At 45.2% G+C, this 26,930-nt stretch overlaps 1 protein-coding gene across 1 annotated transcript in view; it reads right to left on the bottom strand.

Moving 5' to 3' along the window:
• CFAP20DC (CFAP20 domain containing) overlaps positions 1-26,930 on the bottom strand; it is a 396,453-nt gene that overhangs the window by 364,606 nt on the left and 4,917 nt on the right. Inside the window, exon 2 of the mRNA XM_069736631.1 lies at positions 3,549-3,617. Coding sequence (XP_069592732.1) covers positions 3,549-3,569 — 21 coding nt within the window. The 5' untranslated portion in view covers positions 3,570-3,617. The remainder of the gene's footprint in view (positions 1-3,548; positions 3,618-26,930) is intronic.

Genomic DNA, 26,930 nt, shown 5'->3' with positions numbered 1-26,930 from the left:
CTTATGGGGGCCATCAACCTTTATGGAGCAGTGTACGGGGCATTTACTATGGAGCATTTTATGGGGGCCATAAACCTTTATGGAGCAGTGTATGGGGCATATGGATGGGAGCAGCAAATTAAAGAACGGTGACGCAGGATGGGAGCAGTACATGACAGAACGGGGGCGCAGGATGGGAGCAGCACATGACAGAATAGGGCAGCACATGACAGAACGGGGGTGCAGGATGGGAGCAGCACATGACAGAATGGGGGCGCAGGATGGGAGCAGCACATGACAGGACGGGGGCGCAGGATGGGAGCAACACATGACAGGATGGGGGGCGCAGGATGGGAGCAGCAGATGACAGGATGGGGACGCAGGATGGGTGCAGCACATGACAGGATGGGGACGCAGGATGGGTGCAGCACATGACAGGATGGGGACGCGGGATGGGTGCAGCACATGACAGGATGGGGACGCGGGATGGGTGCAGCACATGACAGGATGGGGACACCGGATGGGTGCAGCACATGACAGGATGGGGACGCAGGATGGGTGCAGCACATGACAGGATGGGGACGCAGGATGGGTGCAGCACATGACAGGATGGGGGTGCAGGATGGAGCAGCACATACCAGGATGGAGACCATATACCAATATAAATGCTCGCCACCCGGGCGTAGAACAGGTTCAATAGCTAGTGTAATTATAACACTTCACTACCTTATCTGGGCTTAGCTCAGAATGTGTTGTTTGTGACATGGTCAGACACATTCTGTTTAATTTATGAAGATGGGACTCTGAAACTCATAAAGCTTACGTGGAAAATGCAAAAACTGACAAAAATTAGAAGGAAGAGGGACTCCAATATACACCCTGTATTAGACATAAGACAGGGCCTCAAGCAAATTGTGTTAAACTTATTAGGTAGCTGGATTCCTGGACTCAGCAGTAATCACTGTTGGCCAAAATGCGTATAATGAGAGGGTCATGGAAGAGTCAGTGGGACAGAAAGTCAGCCCTGTGTGCCAGACTCTCAACAGGCACGACTTCCTTGTCCCCACCAGGAGAATGACTCTCCACCTCTTCCTCTTCTTCAGTCCATCCGCACTGAACAGATGGGATGATGCTGGTGTGCGTAGTACCCTTTGTAGCGCAAGCAACCATTTCCTGTTCCTCCTTAGCTTCCTCCTCATTATCACCCAATATGCGCTAAGAAGATGGGATGAGGCTTGGCTGGGTAGTATCACCATGTGTACTTTCATCCTCCATCTCCACCTAGTCCACATGCAAAGTTTCCTCTTTAATAGTGAGCAGCGAGTTTTCGAGTAGACACAGAAGTGGCATAGTTATGTTGATTATGTTATCATCACTACTCAATGTCTTGGTTGATTCCTCAAAGTTTTATAGAACCTCACAAATGTCAGACATCCATGCTCACTCGTCGGTTCTTATATGCAAAGGGTGACTGGAATACTAACGGGTATTTTATAGCTGGTATTCAACTACTGACCTCTGCTGCTCACAAAGCCTTGCCAACATATGTAATGTGGAGTTCCAGAACGTGGTCACATCGCACACCAGTCGGTGAGCCGGCATTTGCAAGTACTGCTGCAGCACTTCCAGACCAGCAGCAGCTGTAGCTGACTTGCAGAAATGAGTGCACATGTGTCCCCTAAATGGGACAGTCCTAACCTTTAGTATTAAAACATTGCCATATGTCAAATGAAGTAAATGTGAATAAAGGCCAAGCCGGACTGATGCCCGACTATTGGACACTTAGCCATGCTGAGCTATATTAATGTAATCTCCAGCCAGGGGTGAACCTAGCCTCTCTGCTGCCTGAGGCGAACTGCAAAATGGCGCCCCCCCATACACCCTGTACACACACGACTCTGCTCCGCTCCGTACACATACACAGGTCAGCTTCATACACTTTGTACACAAAGGGCTCCGCTCTGTACACCCCGTACATACGCGGCTCAGCTCCGCACACCTCGCACACACACGACTCAGCTTCGCACAAATGTGGCTCAGCTCCGTACACCTCGCACACACACGGCTCAGCTCCGCACACCTCGTACAAGCACGGCTCAGCTCTGCACACTTCGTACACACACATGGCTCCGTACACCTCGTACACACACACGGCTCCGCTCCGTACACCTCGTACACAAGCGGCTCAGCTCCGCACACCTCGTACACACGCGGTTTCACACCATACACCTCGTACACACATGGCTCAGCTCCGCACACCTCGTACACACACGGTTCAGCTCCGCACACCTCGCACACACACGACTCAGCTTCGCACAAATGTGGCTCAGCTCCATACACCTCGCACACACGCGGCTCAGCTCCGCACACCTCGTACACGCATGGCTCAGCTCTGCACACTTCGTACACACACATGGCTCCGAACACCTCGTACACACACACGGCTCCGCTCCGTACACCTCGTACACAAGCGGCTCAGCTCCGCACACCTCGTACACACGGGGTTTCACACCGTACACCTCGTACACACATGGCTCAGCTCCGCACACCTCGTACACACACGGTTGAGCTCCGTACACCTCGCACACTTACGGCTCAGCTCCGCACACCTTATACACACGCGGCTCAGCTCCGCTCCGTACACCTCATACACACACGGCTCAGCTCCGCACACCTCGAACACACGCGGCTCAGCTCCACTCCGTACACCTCATACACACATGGCTCTGCTCTGCACACCACATACACACACAGCTCCACCACATCCACACTGTAAACCGCTCCTGACCCCACACATAAGCTTACCCTCTTCCAGCACCATGACAACCAGCACAGCAGAGTCCTGCATACACTGAGGCCACTGATCATGTGACCCCTGACTCCTCCCATCCGGTGACGTCATCACAGGTCCTGAGCGCACAGAACAACCTTCTATGAGCAGCCCCAGCAGATGCAGGAGAGGAGTGACTTCAGGTTGAGGACCTGTGATGATGTCACGATCACGTGACCAGTCACATGAGCCGGGGAGGGCTGGATGAGGGGATTCAGCCATTCGAGATGGTTGGGAGCCTTGAATACAGTAGTAACTGAACCTGCGTCTACGACGCAAATTCAGTTACTACACCGACAGAATCTGCCGCCTCCTCTCTTCATTGAAGGCAGTGCTGCCTGAGGCAAAGTCCTCAACTTGCCACATGATAGCGGCGCCCCTGTGTCCAGCTCATAGAAAAGGGAGGTCCTGCTCGGCCATTATTCTCATTTATGTCATTTGACATATGCTAAGATTTTAATACTAGAGATTGGGACTGTCCCAAGTAGGGTCACCTTGACGTGGTGAGATGGCTTTTACGTTTTTTTTATAAAGACAATGTTAATTAAGAGCCTTATGTTATTTTCATGCACTACTGCTATTTATTTACTTACTGCAGGTATTTTCTCATTTTGTTTTTATCTTAGATTTTGTCTGTTTAGTGACCAGTATGAACATGCGCCTACACATTGCATGTATACCAACAACGTCATATAGAGAATAATCTCAATATATTCACAATATATTAACTTATCTTTACCTGATATTCATTTTTGAACATGATGCTGACTTGCTGGAGATATATCTGTATTCTGTGAGCCCGTTATATCTGAAAAGTGCAAATGATCAAGTTACACTTACAATGTATAGAGCACATTAGAATTAAAAATACATTGTCCAATCATAAGGGAGAAAAACAAAACAGTATGGCAAAATAAGGATGCTGGGGGACCGTGTGCCCCATTGATCGCGAGAAGTTCCAAAATCCCTTTTGTGAATAGAGCAGTATTGAGCACTAAAATTCCTTTCACACAGGAGTCTTTGGCTATGTGCACACATTCAGGAATTCATGCAGAAAATTCCTGTGAAAATCCGGACATTTCTGCCAGATTTCCGCAAGAAAAACCGCATGTTTTTTTGCGCGGTTTTGACGCGTTTTTTGCGCATTTTTTCCAGACATTTCCCAATGCATTAGACAGTGGGAAAACCGTGAAAAAAAACCGCAAAATTAATGAGCAGGTTCATTATTTTTCCGCAATGCGTTTTTCATGCGGAAAAACGCACATCATGTGCACAGAAATTGCGGATTTCATTAAAAATGATAGGATTCTTAATGTATGCAGATTATTTGCGGTTTTATAGTGTTTTTATAGCGCAAAAACGCTAAAAAACCGCAAATAATCTGCAATGTGTGCACAGCCTTTGAGACCCCTTATTCTTCAGATCAGAGGGTTATCAACAGCCAGAAACATATATTTGTCATTTATCCTATTTATGGGTGATAAATGCAGTTTATGTTACAGCCCTTTGATGCTCGGAACAACCTTAAGGCTAAGTGTACACGTTCAGGATTTCTCGCAGAAAATTCCTGAGAAAACCGGACATTTTCTGCAAGAAATCTGCAAGAAAACTGCATGCGTTTTTGCCGCGTTTTTTTCCGGACACTTCCCAATGCATTTAGTAGTGGGAAATCCGCAAAAAAAACAGCAAAATTAATGAACATGCTGCGGTTTTTACCGCGATGCGTTTTTTTCGCGGAAAAAAAATGCAACATGTGCACAAAACATGCGGAATTCATTCTAAATGATGGGATGCTTATTGTATGCAGTTTTTTTTGTGGTTTTATAGCGTTTTTATTGGGAAAAACCGTGAAAAAAACGTGAAAAAACTGCAACGTGTGCACACAGCCTTAACGTTTTGTAAACTTTGACAACCATCTTCATTGCTCCAACTCATCATAATCAAAAAAAATTAGCCAATTTTGCAGACTGTCTTTATTTAGATGTTTTTCTACCATTTTGTGCACACAGCTCCTGCGCAGACCAATGTGTGTACTGTGCAGTCTGATACTCCACTACACTACAGACAAATGTTAACACAATTGTTCTGTGCTCATGGAGTCACAATGTTCTCGGAAGTACATAGATCAGGTGCTGCTGTCTATGATGAGTTTAAACAAGCTTAAGCTTAAATGGGAATCTGTCACCAGATTTTTGCTACCGCATCTGAAAGCAGAATAATGTTAGGGCAGTGACCCTGATTCCAGTGATGTATCACTTACTGGCTACTTGCTGTAGTTTTGATAAAATTTGCGTTTTATCTGCTGCAGATCTAGAAGTTCTCCAATGCTGAGCCTTGTATAACCCTGCCCACACACCACTAATTGGTTGCTGTCTGTGTACACTGTGCATAGGCAGAAAGCTGCAAATCAGTGGTCGGAGGCAGGGTTATACAGAACTCTACATAGCAGCCGATTTACTAGTCCTCTTGTCATGATCGCCTGCTAATCAATTCCTGCTTTATCGGCTGGAGATCTAGAAGTTCTATAATGCTGCGCTTTGTATAACCCCGCCCACACTACTGATTGGTTGCTTTCTGTGTACACTGTGCATAGGCAGAAAGCTACCAATCGGTGGTGGGGCCAGGGCTAAACAGAGCTCTACATAGCCGTTGCATTACTAGTCCTATTGTTATGATCTCCTGCTGATGATGAAACTGATTTTATTAAACCTACAGCAAGCAGCCCAATTATTGACACATCACTGGAATCAGGGTCTCTGCCTGTACATCATACTGTTCTCAGATGAGATGTCAAATCCTAGTGAAGAATTCCCTTTAAAACTTTAAAATCATTTCACCAGACAAATGAGCAGTTTTCTCTGAACGATTATCGAGCAATGAGCCTTCCTATTAGGCTATGTGCACACGTCAGGATTTTATGTGGAAATTTCCTGAGCAAAACCGGAGATTTTCCACATAAAATCCGCACGCGTTTTTCTCGCAGTTTTGTCACATTTTTTTTTGCGCGGATTTTGTGCAGATTTTTCGCGTTTTTTTCCGGAACTTCACAATTCAATAACATAGTGGGAAATCCACAAAAAATCTGCAAAGTTATTGAACATGCTGCGGATTTTTCTGCATGTGTTTTTTTTTGCGGAAAAATCCGCAACATGTGCACAAAATTTGCGGAATGCATTGGAAATGATGGGATGCATAATGTATGCGTTTTTAATGCATTTTTGCCTCGGAATACCGCTGAAAAAATGCGCAAAAAACACGAAAATTCCGCGAATAATCCGGAACGTGTGCACATACCCTTAATGCTCATTCCCAATAATCTTCCATTATAAATGCACGCACAAACTCTGCATTTTCAACCATACCGTGTATATATATATATATATATATATATATATATACAGTATATACAGTACTGATCAAAAGTTTGGACACACCTCCTCATTTAAAGATTTTTCTGTATTTTCATGACTATGAAAATTGTACATTCACACTGAAGGCATCAAAACTATGAATTAACACATGTGGAATTATATACTTAACAAAAAAGTGTGAAACAACTGAAAATATGTCTTATATTCTAGGTTCTTCAAAGTAGCCACCTTTTGCTTTGATGACTGCTTTGCACACTCTTGGCATTCTCTTGATGAGCTTCAAGAGGTAGTCACCGGGAATGGTTTTAACTTCACAGGTGTGCCCTGTCAGGTTTAATAAGTGGGATTTCTTGCCTTATAAATGGGGTTGGGACCATCACTTGTGTTGTGCAGAAGTCTGGCGGATACACAGCTGATAGTCCTACTGAATAGACTGTTAGAATTTGTATTATGGCAAGAAAAAAGCAGCTAAGTAAAGAAAAACGAGTGGCCATCATTACTTTAAGAAATGAAGGTCAGTCAGTCCGAAAAAATTGGGAAAACTTTGAACGTGTTCCCAAGTGGAGTTGCAAAAACCATCAAGCGCTACAAAGAAACTGTCTCACATGAGGACCGCCCCAGGAAAGGAAGACCAAGAGTCACCTCTGCTTCAGAGGACAAGTTTATCCGAGTCACCAGCCTCAGAAATCGCAGGTTAACAGCAGCTCAGATTGGAGACCAGGTCAATGCCACACAGAGTTCTAACAGCAGACACATCTCTACAACAATTGTTAAGAGGAGACTTTGTGCAGCAGGCCTTCATGGTAAAATAGCTGCTAGGAAACCACTGCTAAGGACAGGCAACAAGCAGAAGAGACTTGTTTGGGCTAAAGAACACAAGGAATGGACATTAGACCAGTGTAAATATGTGCTGTGGTCTGATGAGTCCAAATTTGAGATCTTTGGTTCCAACCACCGTGTCTTTGTGTGACGCAGAAAAGGTGAACGGATGGACTCTACATGCCTGGTTCCCACCGTGAAGTATGGAGGAGGAGGTGTGATGGTGTGGGGGGGCTTTGCTGGTGACACTGTTAGGGATTTATTCAAAATTGAAGGCATACTGAACCAGCATGGCTACCACAGCATCTTGCAGCTGCATGCTATTCTATCTGGTTTGCGTTTAGTTGCACCATCATTTATTTTTCAACAGGACAATGACCCCAAAAATGGCCTCCAGGCTGTGTAAGGGCTATTTGACCAAGAAGGAGAGTGATGGGGTGCTACCCTAGATGACCTGGCCTCCACAGTCACCAGACCTGAACCCAATCGAGATGGTTTGGGGTGAGCTGGACCGCAGAGTGAAGGCAAAAGGGCCAACAAGAGCTAAGCATCTCTGGGAACTCGTTCAAGATTGTTGGAAGACCATTCCTGGTGACTACCTCTTGAAGCTCATCAAGATAATGCCAAGAGTGTGCAAAGCAGTCATCAAAGCAAAAGGTGGCTACTTTGAAGAACCTAGAATATAAGACATATTTTCAGTTGTTTCACACTTTTTTGTTAAGTATATAATTCCACATGTGTTAATTCATAGTTTTGATGCCTTCAGTGTGAATGTACAATTTTCATAGTCATGAAAATACAGAAAAATCTTTAAATGAGAAGGCGCGTCCAAACTTTTGGTCTGTACTGTATATATAATTTGCAAATAGTAACAAAAATATTTTCTAAGTTATTTGCTTTACGATCTAAATAATTTTAAAAAATGATTGAGGTGCTTAAATAGTTCACTGCTTGGCAAATGATGGATGAAATTATTATTGGGTGTCTGTAATTAGAAAGCATAACTGTGTGACTGTCTGTCATAAGCATTGGGATGATTTATATTCTAATAACCATTTCCATGTAATGTGCAAGATCAATTAAATAATCATCTGTACCGAGGTCTCCCTATGTGAAATTTGCCTTAAGTTTAAACTCACTTCACTATGTGAAATAGACAAAATATTGAAATGACTTCAAAGATTATCCGAGCTTTACTCATTGATCCGATTCCATGAAGGCATCTATTATGGCCGGCCTTGCCTATCAGTTCCTAATTCATCTAGGTGCATGCATCTATTAGTCATGGATTGCCCATCTTGCTCATCCATCCTCTTAGAGTCTGTATTCATTATTAGAGTTGAGCGACCTTGACCTTTTTAGAGTCGAGCCGGGTTTTGCGAAACCCGACTATGTCCAAAGTCGGGTCGAGTGAAATCGGCCGATTATGACGTAAAGTCGGGATCGACCGAAACACGAAACCCAATGCAAGTCAATGGGGCAGCATAGTCGGCAGTGAGTGGGGGCCAGGAAAACACCTAGAGTGGCCATTTTAATGTCAAAACCATCCATTCTTCTTAATGAAGCTTGTCAAGCGTAATTTACCTTATAATAATTGGAAGGCATTTGAAATTGGGGGTCATTTGGCTAAAGTTGTGGGGGGTAGGGCTGGTTCAAGTAATTAGTGGGCCCAGGAAATCTGGACCACGTCACGGCAGTGGAGCAGGGAGAGGTAAGTATTTCAACTTTGCAAGTGCTGTGAACCTGAGCAAGCAGGGGGGGCCCACTCGTTGGCATTGGCACTGGCACAGGGCCCCTCAAAGTACAGCGGTGTGTTTGCACGGCGGGGGCGCCTCCCACCGGCAGCAACACTTTTGCGTACTATGAGAGGCCCTGTGCCAGTGACGTCGCCAACTAGTATTCCTCCCCCCACCTGATGAAGGAACCTGCACTTTCATCTGCACCTTCCTCTTTGTCCCCGTGTAAGGTGGTATGGTATGCGGGAAGAGCAACCTGACTTTCAGCAGGGTCACAATGTTGTTGTGTAGCGTGCACGGGGAATGTTGCGTTATGGGTCAATGTACCAGCAGACTCATCTATCACTGGCTGGGCAATGGGCACGATGAAGTGGAAACACAGATATAGGCCCAAAGAAGAAAGTGGGCTAAATGCAGTTCAAAATTGGTAACACAGGAATAACCAGGGGGCATTGCAGTGGAGGACAACTGGAATGAGAGGCTGACACAGAGAGTAGGGCCAAATCAGTAAGTAGTCGAAATGCAGTTCAAAATTGGCAACCGTAGTAAACAGGCGGCACAGCTTTGTTCAGTGGAGGAGAACAGCAAGGAGTGGCAGACACCGATAGTAGGCCCCAAACCAACTAGTACGCCAAATGCAGTTGTTCCATTTAACCACAATTTAATGAGAGCCTGAAGATAGAAGCTCAGGAAAGGCAACCTGGGGAACACCTTGGAGTGTAACACACCATCTCTCTCCACCCCATACCCATTTTGTATGGCCTAATGCAGTGTACTTTTCTACAACTACTAAACGAGAGTCGGAAGACCGAAGCAATGGCAAGGAAACCTGGGGAACACCTTAGAGTGTAACACACCCTCTCTCTACACCCCATACCCAATTTGAAGGCCTAATGCAGTGTAGTTTCCAAGAACTACTAAACGAGAGCCGGAAGATCGAAGCTCAGGAAAGGCAACCTGGGGAACACCTTGGAGTGTAACACACCCTCTCGCTACACCCCATACCCAATTTGAAGGCCTAATGCAGCGTAGTTTCCAACAACTACTAAACGAGAGCCGGAAGATCGAAGCTCAGGAAAGGCAACCTGGGGAACACCTTGGAGTGTAACAAACCCTCTCTCTACACCCCATACCCAATTTGTAGGCCTAATGCAGCGTAGTTTCCGACAACTACTAAACGAGAGCATGAAGATCGAAGCTCAGGAAAGGCAACCTGGGGAACACCTTGGAGTGTAACACACCCTCTCTCTACACCCCATACCCAATTTGTAGGCCTAATGCAGCGTAGTTTCCGACAACTACTAAACGAGAGCCGGAATATCGAAGCTCAGGAAAGGCAACCTGGGGAACACCTTGGAGTGTAACACACCCTCTCTCTACGCCCCATACCCAATTTGTAGGCCTAATGCAGCGTAGTTTCCGACAACTACTAAACGAGAGCCGGAATATCGAAGCTCAGGAAAGGCAACCTGGGGAACACCTTGGAGTGTAACACACCCTCTCTCTACACCCCATACCCAATTTGAAGGCCTAATGCAGTGTAGTTTCCAAGAACTACTAAACGAGAGCCGGAAGATCGAAGCTCAGGAAAGGCAACCTGGGGAACACCTTGGAGTGTAACACACCCTCTCGCTACACCCCATACCCAATTTGAAGGCCTAATGCAGCGTAGTTTCCAACAACTACTAAACGAGAGCCGGAAGATCGAAGCTCAGGAAAGGCAACCTGGGGAACACCTTGGAGTGGAACACACCATCTCTCTACACCCCATACCCAATTTGAAGGCCTAATGCAGAGTAGTTTCCAAGAACTACTAAACGAGAGCCGGAAGATCGAAGCTCAGGAAAGGCAACCTGGGGAACACCTTGGAGTGTAACACAACGTCTCTCTACACGACGGAAGGGCTGATTCTTAGGAAGGAAGGCTGTTGGAAATAAGCATTGCGCGTCCGAGGGTGATTATATTCTTATTAGGTATATACTCACCCTCGGACGCGCCCTGCTTCTTTATTTGGAATGAATGTTTATTTGCAATGTGGTGTTGACTTTCTCTATTATTTTGGTAATTAATGATTTTATTATTTTCATTATTTTGCATCTTCTCGGCAATAATATAAAGAAGACGCGACAGGACAACACTCGGTGGATGCCATATGTGTGTTTTCAATTTAAAAAAACTTTCAGTTAACTACTTGCAGGAGAAAGTAATTGTAGCTGGTGGCCATTTTTAGTACTGTACCAGATTAGAGTTGTGTGTTTGTTTTTAATGTTAAAATGTCTGCATTTGATATCTCACCAGTATTTTCTTTTTTATAAGCAAAATACTTATTTTTATATTTTCTGATGTTGGTTCCAGGGGTACACGGCCAGCAGTGCCCTGGTCAGTGTAGTAGTAGTTGAAAGAATGGACCGCAGACAGGCATCGAAGGCCTAAAATAATAACACATGGCTGTAGGCAATTTTAAATTGGTTCCAGGGGTACACGGACAGCAGTGGTGTGGTCAGTGGAGGCCTAGTGGAAGGAGTGACCGCAGACAGGCATCGAAGGCCTAAAATAATAACACATGGGTGTAGGCAATTTTAAATTGGTTCCAGGGGTACACGGGCAGCAGTGACCTGGTCAGTGTAGTAGTAGTTGAAAGAATGGACCGCAGACAGGCATCGAAGGCCTAAAATAAAAAAATTGGGCTGGCTGTAGGCAATTTTAAATTGGTTCCAGGGGTACACGGGCAGCAGTGGTGTGGTCAGTGGAGGCCTAGTGGAAGGAGTGACCGCAGACAGGCATCGAAGGCCTAAAATAATAACACATGGCTGTAGGCAATTTTAAATTGGTTCCAGGGGTACACGGGCAGCAGTGACCTGGTCAGTGTAGTAGTAGTTGAAAAAATGGACCGCAGACAGGCATCGAATGCCTAAAATAATAACACATGGCTGTAGGCAATTTTAAATTGGTTACAGGGGTACACGGACAGCAGTGACCTGGTCAGTGTAGTAGTAGTTGAAAGAATGGACCGCAGACAGGCATCGAAGGCCTAAAATAAAAAAATTGGGCTGGCTGTAGGCAATTTTAAATTGGTTCCAGGGGTACACGGACAGCAGTGGTGTGGTCAGTGGAGGCCTAGTGGAAGGAGTGACCGCAGACAGGCATCGAAGGCCTAAAATAATAACACATGGCTGTAGGCAATTTTAAATTGGTTCCAGGGGTACACGGACAGCAGTGGTGTGGTCAGTGGAGGCCTAGTGGAAGGAGTGACCGCAGACAGGCATCGAAGGCCTAAAATAATAACACATGGCTGTAGGCAATTTTAAATTGGTTCCAGGGGTACACGGACAGCAGTGACCTGGTCAGTGTAGTAGTAGTTGAAAGAATGGACCGCAGACAGGCATCGAAGGCCTAAAATAAAAAAATTGGGCTGGCTGTAGGCAATTTTAAATTGGTTCCAGGGGTACACGGACAGCAGTGGTGTGGTCAGTGGAGGCCTAGTGGAAGGAGTGACCGCAGACAGGCATCGAAGGCCTAAAATAATAACACATGGCTGTAGGCAATTTTAAATTGGTTCCAGGGGTACACGGACAGCAGTGGTGTGGTCAGTGGAGGCCTAGTGGAAGGAGTGACCGCAGACAGGCATCGAAGGCCTAAAATAATAACACATGGCTGTAGGCAATTTTAAATTGGTTCCAGGGGTACACGGACAGCAGTGACCTGGTCAGTGTAGTAGTAGTTGAAAGAATGGACCGCAGACAGGCATCGAAGGCCTAAAATAAAAAAATTGGGCTGGCTGTAGGCAATTTTAAATTGGTTCCAGGGGTACACGGGCAGCAGTGGTGTGGTCAGTGGAGGCCTAGTGGAAGGAGTGACCGCAGACAGGCATCGAAGGCCTAAAATAATAACACATGGCTGTAGGCAATTTTAAATTGGTTCCAGGGGTACACGGACAGCAGTGGTGTGGTCAGTGGAGGCCTAGTGGAAGGAGTGACCGCAGACAGGCATCGAAGGCCTAAAATAATAACACATGGCTGTAGGCAATTTTAAATTGGTTCCAGGGGTACACGGACAGCAGTGACCTGGTCAGTGTAGTAGTAGTTGAAAGAATGGACCGCAGACAGGCATCGAAGGCCTAAAATAAAAAAATTGGGCTGGCTGTAGGCAATTTTAAATTGGTTCCAGGGGTACACGGACAGCAGTGGTGTGGTCAGTGGAGGCCTAGTGGAAGGAGTGACCGCAGACAGGCATCGAAGGCCTAAAATAATAACACATGGCTGTAGGCAATTTTAAATTGGTTCCAGGGGTACACGGACAGCAGTGGTGTGGTCAGTGGAGGCCTAGTGGAAGGAGTGACCGCAGACAGGCATCGAAGGCCTAAAATAATAACACATGGCTGTAGGCAATTTTAAATTGGTTCCAGGGGTACACGGACAGCAGTGACCTGGTCAGTGTAGTAGTAGTTGAAAGAATGGACCGCAGACAGGCATCGAAGGCCTAAAATAAAAAAATTGGGCTGGCTGTAGGCAATTTTAAATTGGTTCCAGGGGTACACGGACAGCAGTGGTGTGGTCAGTGGAGGCCTAGTGGAAGGAGTGACCGCAGACAGGCATCGAAGGCCTAAAATAATAACACATGGCTGTAGGCAATTTTAAATTGGTTCCAGGGGTACACGGACAGCAGTGGTGTGGTCAGTGGAGGCCTAGTGGAAGGAGTGACCGCAGACAGGCATCGAAGGCCTAAAATAATAACACATGGCTGTAGGCAATTTTAAATTGGTTCCAGGGGTACACGGACAGCAGTGACCTGGTCAGTGTAGTAGTAGTTGAAAGAATGGACCGCAGACAGGCATCGAAGGCCTAAAATAAAAAAATTGGGCTGGCTGTAGGCAATTTTAAATTGGTTCCAGGGGTACACGGGCAGCAGTGACCTGGTCAGTGTAGTAGTAGTTGAAAGAATGGACCGCAGACAGGCTTAGAAGGCCTAACATAACAAACTTGGGCTGGCTGTAGGCACTTTTAAATTGGTTCCAGGGGTACACGGGCAGCAGTGGTCTGGTCAGTGGAAGTCTAGTGGAAGGAGTGACCGCAGACAGGCTTCCAAGGCCTAACATAACAAACTTGGGCTGGCTGTAGGCACTTTTAAATTGGTTCCAGGGGTACACGGGCAGCAGTGGTCTGGTCAGTGGAAGTCTAGTGGAAGGAGTGACCGCAGACAGGCTTCCAAGGCCTAACATAACAAACTTGGGCTGGCTGTAGGCACTTTTAAATTGGTTCCAGGGGTACACGGGCAGCAGTGGTCTGGTCAGTGGAAGTCTAGTGGAAGGAGTGACCGCAGACAGGCTTCCAAGGCCTAACATAACAAACTTGGGCTGGCTGTAGGCACTTTTAAATTGGTTCCAGGGGTACACGGGCAGCAGTGGTCTGGTCAGTGGAAGTCTAGTGGAAGGAGTGACCGCAGACAGGCTTCCAAGGCCTAACATAACAAACTTGGGCTGGCTGTAGGCACTTTTAAATTGGTTCCAGGGGTACACGGGCAGCAGTGGTCTGGTCAGTGGAAGTCTAGTGGAAGGAGTGACCGCAGACAGGCTTCCAAGGCCTAACATAACAAACTTGGGCTGGCTGTAGGCACTTTTAAATTGGTTCCAGGGGTACACGGGCAGCAGTGGTCTGGTCAGTGGAAGTCTAGTGGAAGGAGTGACCGCAGACAGGCTTCCAAGGCCTAACATAACAAACTTGGGCTGGCTGTAGGCACTTTTAAATTGGTTCCAGGGGTACACGGGCAGCAGTGGTCTGGTCAGTGGAAGTCTAGTGGAAGGAGTGACCGCAGACAGGCTTCGAAGGCCTAACATAACAAAATTGGGCTGGCTGTAGGCACTTTAAATTGGTTCCAGGGGTACATGGGCAGCAGTGTATGGTCAGTGGAAGTCTAGTGGAAGGAGTGACGGCAGACAGTCTTCGAAGGCCTAACATAACAAAATTGGGCTGACTGTAGGCACTTTTAAATTGGTTCCAGGGTAACACGGCCAGCAGTGGCCTGGTCAGTGTAGTAGTTGTAGAAAGAAGGGACCGCAGACAGGCTTCGAAGGCCTAACATAACAAAAATGTCAAAACAATGGTATTGTCAGTGCCAGGCATTGAAGGATGTCAGCGGCTAGACTACACATTGGTGAAGCTGTGAGAGATAATTTTGCTAGTGGTAGAGCACTGTTTGAGCTGGGGGGGGGAACTGTCTTGTGGCCGGCGGTACAGGCACAGGGCCCCTCATATTACAACGGTGTGTCTGACGTTGGGTGCGCACCACCACCGCCAGAGACACTTTATTGTACTATGAGGGACCCAGTGGCAGTGCCGTCGACCAAAAGCGGCCACACCCACCTCTTCAGACAAACAGCACTCTCAAGGGTCCAAGCGCAAAGTGGCGATAGCACGGCCCCGTGTGGGGAGTTTGGCCATTTCGTGAGGTGGAAACATGTCGTATGCTGGACAATCAGGTGAAGAAAATTACGAGATTGGAAAAGTCATTCAGAATAGTCCACAGGCAAGACCTTTTCATAGGAAAGCTAGGTGTCAGCCGGGCAGGGTGGGGCAAAAGATTTTGAAATCCAGTTGTGGTTCATTTTAATGAAGGTTAGATCATCTACATTTTGGGTAGCCAGACGAGTCCTTTTTTCTGTTAGTATTGAACCTGCAGCACTGAATACTCTTTCTGATAGGACACTAGCTGCCGGGCAAGCAAGCTCCTGCAATGCATATTCTGCCAATTCTGGCCAGGTGTCTAATTTGGATGCCCAGTAATCAAATGGGAATGACGGTTGAGGGAGAACGTCGATAAGGGATGAAAAATAGTTTGTAACCATACTGGACAAATGTTGTCTCCTGTCACTTTGAATTGATGCTGCAGTACCTGTCCTGTCTGCGGTCATAGAAAAATCACTCCACAACCTGGTCAGAAAACCCCTCTGTCCAACGCCACTTCTGATTTCTGCCCCTCTAACACCTCTGGTCTGCTGGCCCCTGGAGCTCGTGTGAGAACGATCACGGGCGCTGTGTGCAGGGAATGCCAGAAGCAAACGGTCAACAAGAGTTGATTGTTTTGTTGCTAATATTAGTTCCAAGTTCTCATGTGGCATAATATTTTGCAATTTGCCTTTATAGCGAGGATCAAGGAGGCAGGCCAACCAGTAATCGTCATCGTTCATCATTTTTGTAATGCGTGTGTCCCTTTTGAGGATACGCAAGGCATAATCCGCCATGTGGGCCAAAGTTCCCGTTGTCAAATCTGCGGTTGTGCTTGGTTGAGGGGCAGTTGCAGGCAAATCTACGTCACTTGTGTCCCTCAAAAAACCAGAACCCGGCCTTGCCACGCCACCAATTTCCCGTGCCCCCGGGAAAGCTTCCTCATTAAAAATATACTCATCCCCATCATCCTCCTCATCCTCCACCTCCTCTTCGCCCGGTACCTCGTCATGTACACTGCCCTGACCAGACAATCGCTGACTGTCATCAAGGCTTTCCTCTTCCTCTGGTGCAGACGCCTGATCCTTTATGTGCGTCAAACTTTGCATCAGCAGACGCATTAGGGGGATGCTCATGCTTATTATGGCGTTGTCTGCACTAACCAGCCGTGTGCATTCCTCAAAACACTGAAGGACTTGACACATGTCTTGAATCTTCGACCACTGCACACCTGACAACTCCATGTCTGCCATCCTACTGCCTGCCCGTGTATGTGTATCCTCCCACAAAAACATAACAGCCCGCCTCTGTTCGCACAGTCTCTGAAGCATGTGCAGTGTTGAGTTCCACCTTGTTGCAACGTCTATGATTAGGCGATGCTGGGGAAGGTTCAAAGAACGCTGATAGGTCTGCATACGGCTGGAGTGTACAGGCGAACGGCGGATATGTGCGCAAAGTCCACGCACTTTGAGGAGCAGGTCGGATAACCCCGGATAACTTTTCAGGAAGCACTGCACCACCAGGTTTAAGGTGTGAGCCAGGCAAGGAATGTGTTTCAGTTGGGAAAGGGAGATGGCAGCCATGAAATTCCTTCCGTTATCACTCACTACCTTGCCTGCCTCAAGATCTACAGTGCCCAGCCACGACTGCGTTTCTTGCTGCAAGAACTCGGACAGAACTTCCGCGGTGTGTCTATTGTCGCCCAAACACTTCATAGCCAATACAGCCTGCTGACGTATGCCAGTAGCTGCCCCATAATGGGAGACCTGGTGTGCAACAGTGGCAGGTGCGGATGGAGTGTTTGTGCGACTGCGGTCTGTGGACGAGCTCTTGCTTCTGCAGGAGGACGAGGAGGAGGAGGAGGAGGGGGTGCGAACGGCTACAGACAACTGTTTACTAGACCGTGGGCTAGGCAGAACTGTCCCAAACTTGCTGTCCCCTGTGGACCCTGAATCCACCACATTTACCCAGTGTGCCGTGATGGACACGTAACGTCCCTGGCCATGCCTACTGGTCCATGCATCTGTTGTCAGGTGCACCTTTGTGCTCACAGATTGCCTGAGTGCATGGACGATGCGCTCTTTAACATGCTGGTGGAGGGCTGGGATGGCTTTTCTGGAAAAAAAGTGTCGACTGGGTAGCTCGTAGCGTGGTACAGCGTAGTCCATCAGGTCTTTGAAAGCTTCGCTTTCAACTAACCGGTAGGGCATCATCTCTAACGAGATTAGTCTAGCTATGTGGGCGTTCAAACCCTGTGTACGCGGATGCGAGGCTAAGTATTTCCTTTTTCTAACCATAGTCTCATGTAGGGTGAGCTGGACTGGAGAGCTGGAGATCGTGGAACTAGCGGGGGTGCCGGTGGACATGGCAGACTGAGAGACGGTGGGAGATGGTATTGTTGCCGCCGGTGCCCTAGATGCAGTGTTTCCTACTACGAAACTGGTGATTCCCTGACCCTGACTGCTTTGGCCTGGCAAAGATACCTGCACAGATACAGCAGGTGGTGCGCTAAATGGTGGTCCTACACTGCCGGAAGGGATGTTGCGTTGATGACTAGCTTCATTGGCCGAGGGTGCAACAACCTTAAGGGACGTTTGGTAGTTAGTCCAAGCTTTCAAATGCATGGTGGTTAAATGTCTATGCATGCAACTAGTATTGAGACTTTTCAGATTCTGACCTCTGCTTAAGGAAGTAGAACATTTTTGACAGATGACTTTGCGCTGATCAATTGGATGTTGTTTAAAAAAATGCCAGACTGCACTCTTTCTAGCATCGGATACCTTTTCAGGCATTGCAGACTGAGCTTTAACCGGATGGCCACGCTGTCCTCCACCAGGTTTTGGCTTTGCCACGCGTTTTGGGCAAGATACGGGCCCGGCAGATGGAACCTGTGGCGATGTTGATGCCTGCTGCGGCCCCTCCTCCTCCTCTGCTTCAGAACTGCTGCCGCCTGCACCCTGTTCCCCCAATGGCTGCCAATCGGGGTCAAGAACTGGGTCATCTAATAACTCTTCTTGTACCTCCTGCGCAACTTCGTCTGTGTCACCGTGTCGTTCGGTGGTATAGCGTTCGTGATGGGGCAACATAGTCTCATCAGGGTCTGATTCTTGATCAGCACCCTGCGAGGGCAATGTTGTGGTCTGAGTCAAAGGACCAGCATAGTAGTCTGGCTGTGGCTGTGCGTCAGTGCACTCCATGTCAGATTCAATTTGTAATGGGCATGGACTGTTAACTGCTTCACTTTCTAAGCCAGGGACGGTATGTGTAAAGAGCTCCATGGAGTAACCCGTTGTGTCGCCTGCTGCATTCTTCTCTGTTGTTGTTTTTGCTGAAGAGGACAAGGAAGTGACTTGTCCCTGACCGTGAACATCCACTAACGACGCGCTGCTTTTACTTTTACCAGTTTCACGAGATGAGGCAAAAGAGCTAGAGGCTGAGTCAGCAAGATAAGCCAAAACTTGCTCTTGCTGCTCCGGCTTTAAAAGCGGTTTTCCTAATCCCAGAAAAGGGAGCGTTCGAGGCCTTGTGTAGCCGGACGACGAACCTGGCTCCACAGCTCCAGACTTAGGTGCAATATTTTTTCCCCCATGACCACCTGATGCTCCACCACTACCACTACCCTCATTACCAGCTGACAATGAACGCCCCCGGCCACGACCTCTTCCACTAGACTTCCTCATTGTTTTAAAAACGTAACCAAACTAACGTTATTTGTTGCAGTCACACAACTTACACGGTGAGCTATAACTTCAGTATGATTTAGCTACCCCTTTACAGGTTGGTGAGACCACAGCGAAAATCAGGCCCAATGTTACACACTCTTTTTTTGGTGGCTGCAAATTAGAGAGATGCCCCACACGCAGGACTGTCACTGAAGCACAAATGTTAATATTAATGTCACACTATTATTTTTTTTTTATTTTTATTTTTTTCAGGAACACTTTAGAAACCCCCAAAAAAAAAAAAATAGATTTTTGCAGGGAGAATTTAGAAAACAAATGTAACAAACTATATGCTTTCTATGGGCCACTGAGTGAGAGATGACGCACACAGGAATCAGGAGTGGCACACAAGCCCAGAGGCCAATATTTTTCTACCAATGATTGATGGAGTTATTTTCTCTGGTAGATTTTGGAACCCAAATCAAGGAAAAAAAATGTAGGCTTTCTATGGACCACAATTGGAGAGAGAGAGAGAGAGAGATGGCACACCCAGGAGTCAAGACTGGCACACAAGCAGAAAGGCCAATATTAATCTCCCACTGTTTTTTTTTTTTTTTTTTTTTTTTTTTTTTTTTTCAGGGAGACTTTAGAAAAAAAAATAATAAAAAAAATATGATTTTATCAGGAAGAATTTAGAAACCAAATAAAATAAAATGATTTTTTCAGGGAGAATTTATAAAACAAATAAAAACAAAAATAGGCGTTCTATGGCCCACTGACTGAGAGATGACGCACACAGGAGTCAGGAGTGGCACACAAACCCAGAGGCCAATATTTTTCTACCAATGATTGATGTAGTTATTTTCTCTGGTAGATTTTAGAACCCAAATCAAGGAAAAAAAATATAGGCTTTCTATGGACCACAATTGGAGAGAGAGAGAGAGAGAGAGAGAGAGAGAGAGAGAGAGAGATGGCACACCCAGGAGTCAAGACTGGCACACAAGCAGAAAGGCCAATATTAATCTCCCACTGTTTTTTTTGGTTGTTTTTTTTTTTTTTTTTTTCAGGGAGACTTTAGAAAAAAAAATAATAAAAAAAATATGATTTTATCAGGAAGAATTTAGAAACCAAATAAAATAAAATGATTTTTTCAGGGAGAATTTATAAAACAAATAAAACCAAAAATAGGCGTTCTATGGCCCACTGACTGAGAGATGACGCACCCAGGAGTCAAGACTGGCACACAAGCAGAAAGGCCAATATTAATCTCCCACTGTTTTTTTTGGTTGTTTTTTTTTTTTTTTTTTCAGGGAGACTTTAGAAAAAAAAATAATAAAAAAAATATGATTTTATCAGGAAGAATTTAGAAACCAAATAAAATAAAATGATTTTTTCAGGGAGAATTTATAAAACAAATAAAACCAAAAATAGGCGTTCTATGGCCCACTGACTGAGAGATGACGCACCCAGGAGTCAAGACTGGCACACAAGCAGAAAGGCCAATATTAATCTCCCACTGTTTTTTTTTTTTTTTTTCAGGGAGACTTTAGAAAAAAAAATAATAAAAAAAATATGATTTTATCAGGAAGAATTTAGAAACCAAATAAAATAAAATGATTTTTTCAGGGAGAATTTAGAAAACAAATAAAACCAAAAATAGGCGTTCTATGGCCCACTGACTGAGAGATGACGCACACAGGAGTCAGGAGTGGCACACAAACCCAGAGGCCAATATTTTTCTACCAATGATTGATGTAGTTATTTTCTCTGGTAGATTTTAGAACCCAAATCAAGGAAAAAAAATATAGGCTTTCTATGGACCACAATTGGAGAGAGAGAGAGAGAGAGAGAGAGAGAGAGATGGCACACCCAGGAGTCAAGACTGGCACACAAGCAGAAAGGCCAATATTAATCTCCCACTGTTTTTTTGGTTGTTTTTTTTTTTTTTTTTTCAGGGAGACTTTAGAAATAAAAATAATAAAAAAAATATGATTTTATCAGGAAGAATTTAGAAACCAAATAAAATAAAATGATTTTTTCAGGGAGAATTTAGAAAACAAATAAAACCAAAAATATGCGTTCTATGGCCCACTGACTGAGAGAGAGAGAGAGATGGAACGCTTAGTACTGGCACACAAGCCCAAAGGGCAATATTAATCTCCCTTTTTTTTTCCAGGGAGAATTTCTGAAACCCAAAAAAAAAATAAAATAGGCTTTCTATGGCCCACTATTTGTGAGAGAGATGGGACGCTCAGGACTGGCACAGATGGCACGCTCAGGACTGGCACAGAAGCCCAGAGGCCAATATTAATCTCCCTTTTTTTCTGGGAGAATTTATAAAACCAAAAAAATATTTAAATAGGCTTTCTATGGCCCACTATTTGTGAGAGAGATGGCACGCTCAGGACTGGCACAGATGGCACGCTCACAACTGGCACACAAGCCCAGAGGCCAATATTAATCTCCCTTTTTTCAGGGAAAATTGATAAAACAAAAAAAAAAATTAAATAGGCTTTCTATGGCCCACTATTTGTGAGAGAGATGGCACGCTCAGGGCTGGCTGGCACAGATGGCACGCTCAGGACTGGCACACAAGCCCAGAGGCCAATATTAATCTCCCTTTTTTTCTGGGAGAATTTATAAAACCAAAAAAATATTTAAATAGGCTTTCTATGGCCCACTATTTGTGAGAGAGATGGCACGCTCAGGACTGGCACAGATGGCACGCTCACAACTGGCACACAAGCCCAGAGGCCAATATTAATCTCCCTTTTTTCAGGGAAAATTTATAAAACAAAAAAAAAAATTAAATAGGCTTTCTATGGCCCACTATTTGTGAGAGAGATGGCACGCTCAGGGCTGGCACAGATGGCACGCTCAGGACTGGCACACAAGCCCAGAGGCCAATATTAATCTCCCTTTTTTTCAGGGAGAATTTATAAAACCAAAAAAAAAAATAAATAGGCTTTCTATGGCCCACTATTTGTGAGAGAGATGGCACACTCAGGACTGGCACACAAGCCCAAAGGCCAATATTAATCTCCCACTGTATTTTTATCAGGGAGAATTTATACACCCCACAAAAAAAAATACAGAAAAATGAAAAGGCTTTCTATGGCCCACTATGTGAGAGAGATGGCACACACAGGGATGGCACTCTAGCAGAAATGCCAAATTGCCAATCTTAATCTCCCACCAAAAAAAAAAAAAAAAAAAAAACAGGGAATGTCCTACAATTACTATCTCCCTGCCTGCAGTAATCTCAGCCAGGTATGGCAGGCAGCTACTATCTCCCTGCCTGCAGTAATCTCAGCCAGGTATGGCAGGCAGCAATAAGGAGTGGACTGATGCACAAATGAAATAAAAAGTGTGGACAAACAAAAAAGATAGCTGTGCAGAAAGGAAGGAACAAGAGGATTTGTGCTTTGAAAAAAGCAGTTGGTTTGCACAGCGGCGTACACACAGCAATGCAGCTATCAGGGAGCCTTCTAGGGCAGCCCAATGAGCTACAGCGCTGAGGGGAAAAAAAAAAAAAAAAAAACTTCCACTGTCCCTGCACACCGAGGGTGGTGTTGGACAGTGCAAATCGCTGCAGCACAAGCGGTTTTGTGGTTAATGGACCCTGCCTAACGCTATCCCTGCTTCTGACAAAGCGGCAGCAACCTCTCCCTAAGCTCAGATCAGCAGCAGTAAGATGGCGGTCGGCGGGAACGCCTCTTTATAGCCCCTGTGACGTCGCAGACAGCAAGCCAATCACTGCAATGCCCTTCTCTAAGATGGTGGGGACCAGGACCTATGTCATCACGCTGCCCACACTCTGCGTTTACCTTCATTGGCTGAGAAATGGCGCTTTTCGCGTCATTGAAACGCGACTTTGGCGCGAAAGTCGCGTACCGCATGGCCGACCCCGCACAGGGGTCGGATCGGGTTTCATGAAACCCCGACTTAGCCAAAAGTCGGCGACTTTTGAAAATGTTCGACCCGTTTCGCTCAACCCTATTCATTATCATTAGCCACATACATCTTGTACATCTTGATGTGTACGTTGATAGGTATCGCGGTATCCAAAAGAATGGCACTGTACTGGTACAGAAGTTGTGTCCAGCTATAAAACTAGAGTAATAAACATTAAGCATAGGCTGTGAAGGTGGCTATAAACTTTACTTAAAAAGGATAATCCTGTGGTTATGTCTTAAATTTCTGGTAGATCATATAGTGTCTACCCTGCTCCAGCTGGCGTCTGACCAAGTGGAGAAGTAGCCAAGCAAATGCTATCACCTGGCTGTAACTCCCCTAGAAATGAATCAATGTGGTCAACTTCCACTCACGCTGATCAGATATCAGCTACAATGGTGGATCGGGGAACTCCTGTTTTGGAAACAGGTGCTAGGCTCTTCAGAGGTAGGACTTGCATCTGTAAGACATTTATGGCATATCCTTTAGCTCTTGTGAGAAAACCATTTTGATGTTGGCCAAACCAGGATCTAATGTATATGGAGACGATATGACTTTCTCCAGCAGCCTAAGTTTGGGGGGGAAGTAGGAAGGGCGGTTGGATTTCAACACGTCCGATCCTTTAATTCTCAGGGAAAATAAATTACTTCCAGTGGTGTCGCGGAAGGGAATAAACTCTCTCCATCAACATTAGATGAAAGTTGAATGAGCCAGGCAGATCCTTAGACCAATCCGCCATCATCAACGAGTTCTGCTGATGGTCTAGTGTGTTGAAGGCGCCGGTAGATCGATCATCGGGAGAGATGTCGATCGGGACTTGTCAAATTTCGGACTGCTGATCACATTGTTCCCCCAGAGATAAGCTGTTGGCAGACATGTCAGCCAGCTGCTTTTTACAGAGATCACAGTAGCACTCGGCTAAATTTGGGCTCCGGTGTATGGGAGAGTTGGCTGAGATGGCTGTCGGCTGAATGATCGGCTGGATCATCGTTTGGCCAACAGCCATCTAATGTGTATGGTCGGAATAGAGAAGGCTCAATTGCTAATTTTTATTTTTTGCAGAGGAGACTATCCGCTGGTGGAGCAGTCTCTCCGTGGATTTCTCCACTGTCCTCATCGTAAACACGTGAACGCTCAGCCAAGTTGGGTCAGTCAATAGAGTTTGGTGTCTCCCCAACTTATGGAAACAAAACTGCTAATTTAAAAGGGGTTGTCTCACCATAAACAACCCTACATATACAGTAAGGGAGCTGTCACTGCATCCAGCAGTAAGTTCAGCTCTGGAAACCAAAGCCTCGGCTAGTCAGACGAAAGTGGAGTTCCGAATGGGCACAGTGTACTAATAAATTACCCCCGGCAGAGACATTGGTAATCATTTCATGGATATAATACTGTGCCATTTTGTATATAGAAATGATTAATTTCAGGGTGGATTATATTTAATACATTAATCCCAAGGAACGGCACACTGGCTGCCATTTATGCTTCCAAAAGGGTGGCCGGGGTGACAAATCCTAATCTTCAATTCGCAAGCATCCAAGTAATCTATTGATATAGTGGTCGTAGTTTATGACTTTGTTCCATTGCAAACATCTCGGTAATAAATACCTTTAAGAGGCCAGGCTTGGTTTTAATTCCCTTTTATAAGTCTGAAGACAAGAACTATATAGTTGTATTTTCTTTATTCACGAAGCACTTAAATCTTCAGATCTCATTCTCCTCGTCAGAGCCTTGTGGCAGGATTATCTCCATAGTAGCAACGCAGTAAACAGCTCCGACTTCATTTTATATTCCGGGGAGCAGACGCCAACTCCGACACCTTTCCTTCTTCTGTGCGTCTAGTACTTCTTGATAAAACCGTAATTAATTAATGCAACTAATAGAAACACCTGTCTTAGTATTCTATGTTTGCAAAATAGCTTCTCACATTATTTTTACTGTTTGGGCGGAATTTCCTCTTTTTTAAATAAACCAGGGAAAGGGCAGAGTAGTTAAAAAATATAGGACCACTTCAAAAGTGACTCAATCTATGTTCTCGCCTTTTCTAAAAAAAAACAAAAAAACAAATGAGACAAAAACTTAATGGACAAATCTACTGTATTTAATCCCATCTACAGTACAGTCGAACCGTAGACCATTCTTTATCGGCTTCGTACACACATAATATGGGTCCGATTCATGATTTTCATTTTTTTTAAGTCACTCCTAAAAATTCTTCATGGTTCATGAAATAAAAAATGTTCTTTATTTTTGCCTTGAATCTTTTTTCCGACTACTTAGGCAAAAAGTAGCAAAATGTGCAAAAGATATACAAAAAGTGAAGACTAAAGTATAATCCCACTAAAATTTTGCAACTTTTTAGAAAGTCTGAATTCATAAGTTGGTTACAACATCTGTTAAGCAAAACTGCGCCCACATCGGCAAACACAACAGAAGATTAGTGAACACATACAAAATAGAGTGAAAAAGGGTACAAATTAAAAGATGAATAAGGCGCAAATGAAAAACAACCATTAAATTACCAAAAACTAGACAAAAGAAGGCACAAATGTAATAGTCAGTAGGGGCCAAAGTGCTCATACACATGGCCATGATAGAACAATCTTTTGTAAAGAGACGTAATAAAATAAGGACACGAGCCCTACCAATGACTCTGATTTTCTTATAGGGTTATACGTACTTTTTTGATGGACATCATCACCTCTGCCACTGCGTACACCTCACCACACTCTACTATTCATGCCTTCTCTGGTGATTCCCCTCTTTTCTAGGATGCTCATGTCAACTGATTAACACTGGAGTGCTGCGGTAAGAAGATGCTGCTCACACTGCTGATCACCCTGTCTATCTGATCAAATATTGAAGATTCCAGAAGGGCTGAGATACGAAGAGACCACTCACATTGATGTCCACCCTGTTTATCTCATCTAATACTGGATATACCAGGGGTGCTGAGGTAAGAAGAGGCTGCTCACACTGCTGTCCGCCCTGTCTATCTCATTTAATGCTGGAGATACCAGGGGTGCTGAGGTAAGAAGAGACTGCTCCCACTGCTGTCCACCCTGTCTATCTGATCTAATACTGGAGATACCAGGAGTGCTGAGGTAAGAAGAGGCTGCTCACACTGCTGTCCACCCTGTCTATCTGATCTAATACTGGAGATACCAGGAGTGCTGAGGTAAGAAGAGGCTGCTCACACTGCATTCCACTTTGTCTTTCTGATCTAATACTGGAGATACCGGGAGTGCTGAGGTAAGAAGAGGCTGCTCACACTGCTGTCCACCCTGTCTATAATCTAATACTGGAGATACCTGGAGTGCTGAGGTAAGAAGAGGCTGCTCACACTGCTGTATACTCTGTCTATCTGATCTAATGCTGCAGATACCAAGAACACCGACATTAACAGAAAAAACACTTGAAATAGATCACTCTGCTTGTAATGACTCTATATAATATATGAGTTTAACTTTTTGTATTGAAGAACTCAAATAAATTCACTTTTTGATGATATTCTAATTTTGTGAGAAATACCTGTATAGATACAGTAGATAGATAGATAGATAGAATAAAATCTGCCAATTCATCTGCCACATACAGTAAAATCACAGTGTGACAGGTTAGAATAGATATATACATATAGAATGCACAGATATACAGATGTCAGTGACGCATATATATATATATATATATGTACTAGTTGGTGGCCCGATTCTAACGCATCGGGTATTCTAGAATATGCATGTCCACGTAGTATATTGCCCAGCCACGTAGTATATTGCCCAGCTACGTAGTATATTGCCCAGCCACGTAGTATATTGCCCAGCCACGTAGTATATTGCCCAGCTACGTAGTATATTGCCCAGCCACATAGTATATTGCCCAGCCTCGTAGCATATTGACCAGTCATGTAGTATATTGCCCAGCTACGTAGTATATTCCCCAGCCACGTAGTATATTGGCCAGTCACGTAGTATATTGCCCAGCTACGTAGTATATTGCCCAGCCACATAGTATATTGGCCAGTCACATAGTATATTGCCCAGCCACGTAGTATATTGGCCAGTCACGTAGTATATTGCCCAGCTACGTAGTATATTGCCCAGCCATGTAGTATATTGCCCAGTCACGTAGTATATTGC

This window comes from Ranitomeya imitator, chromosome 8 (assembly GCF_032444005.1).
Source record: "Ranitomeya imitator isolate aRanImi1 chromosome 8, aRanImi1.pri, whole genome shotgun sequence".
NCBI lineage: Eukaryota > Metazoa > Chordata > Amphibia > Anura > Dendrobatidae > Ranitomeya > Ranitomeya imitator.
This window is presented reverse-complemented; position numbering and strand designations above follow the sequence as displayed.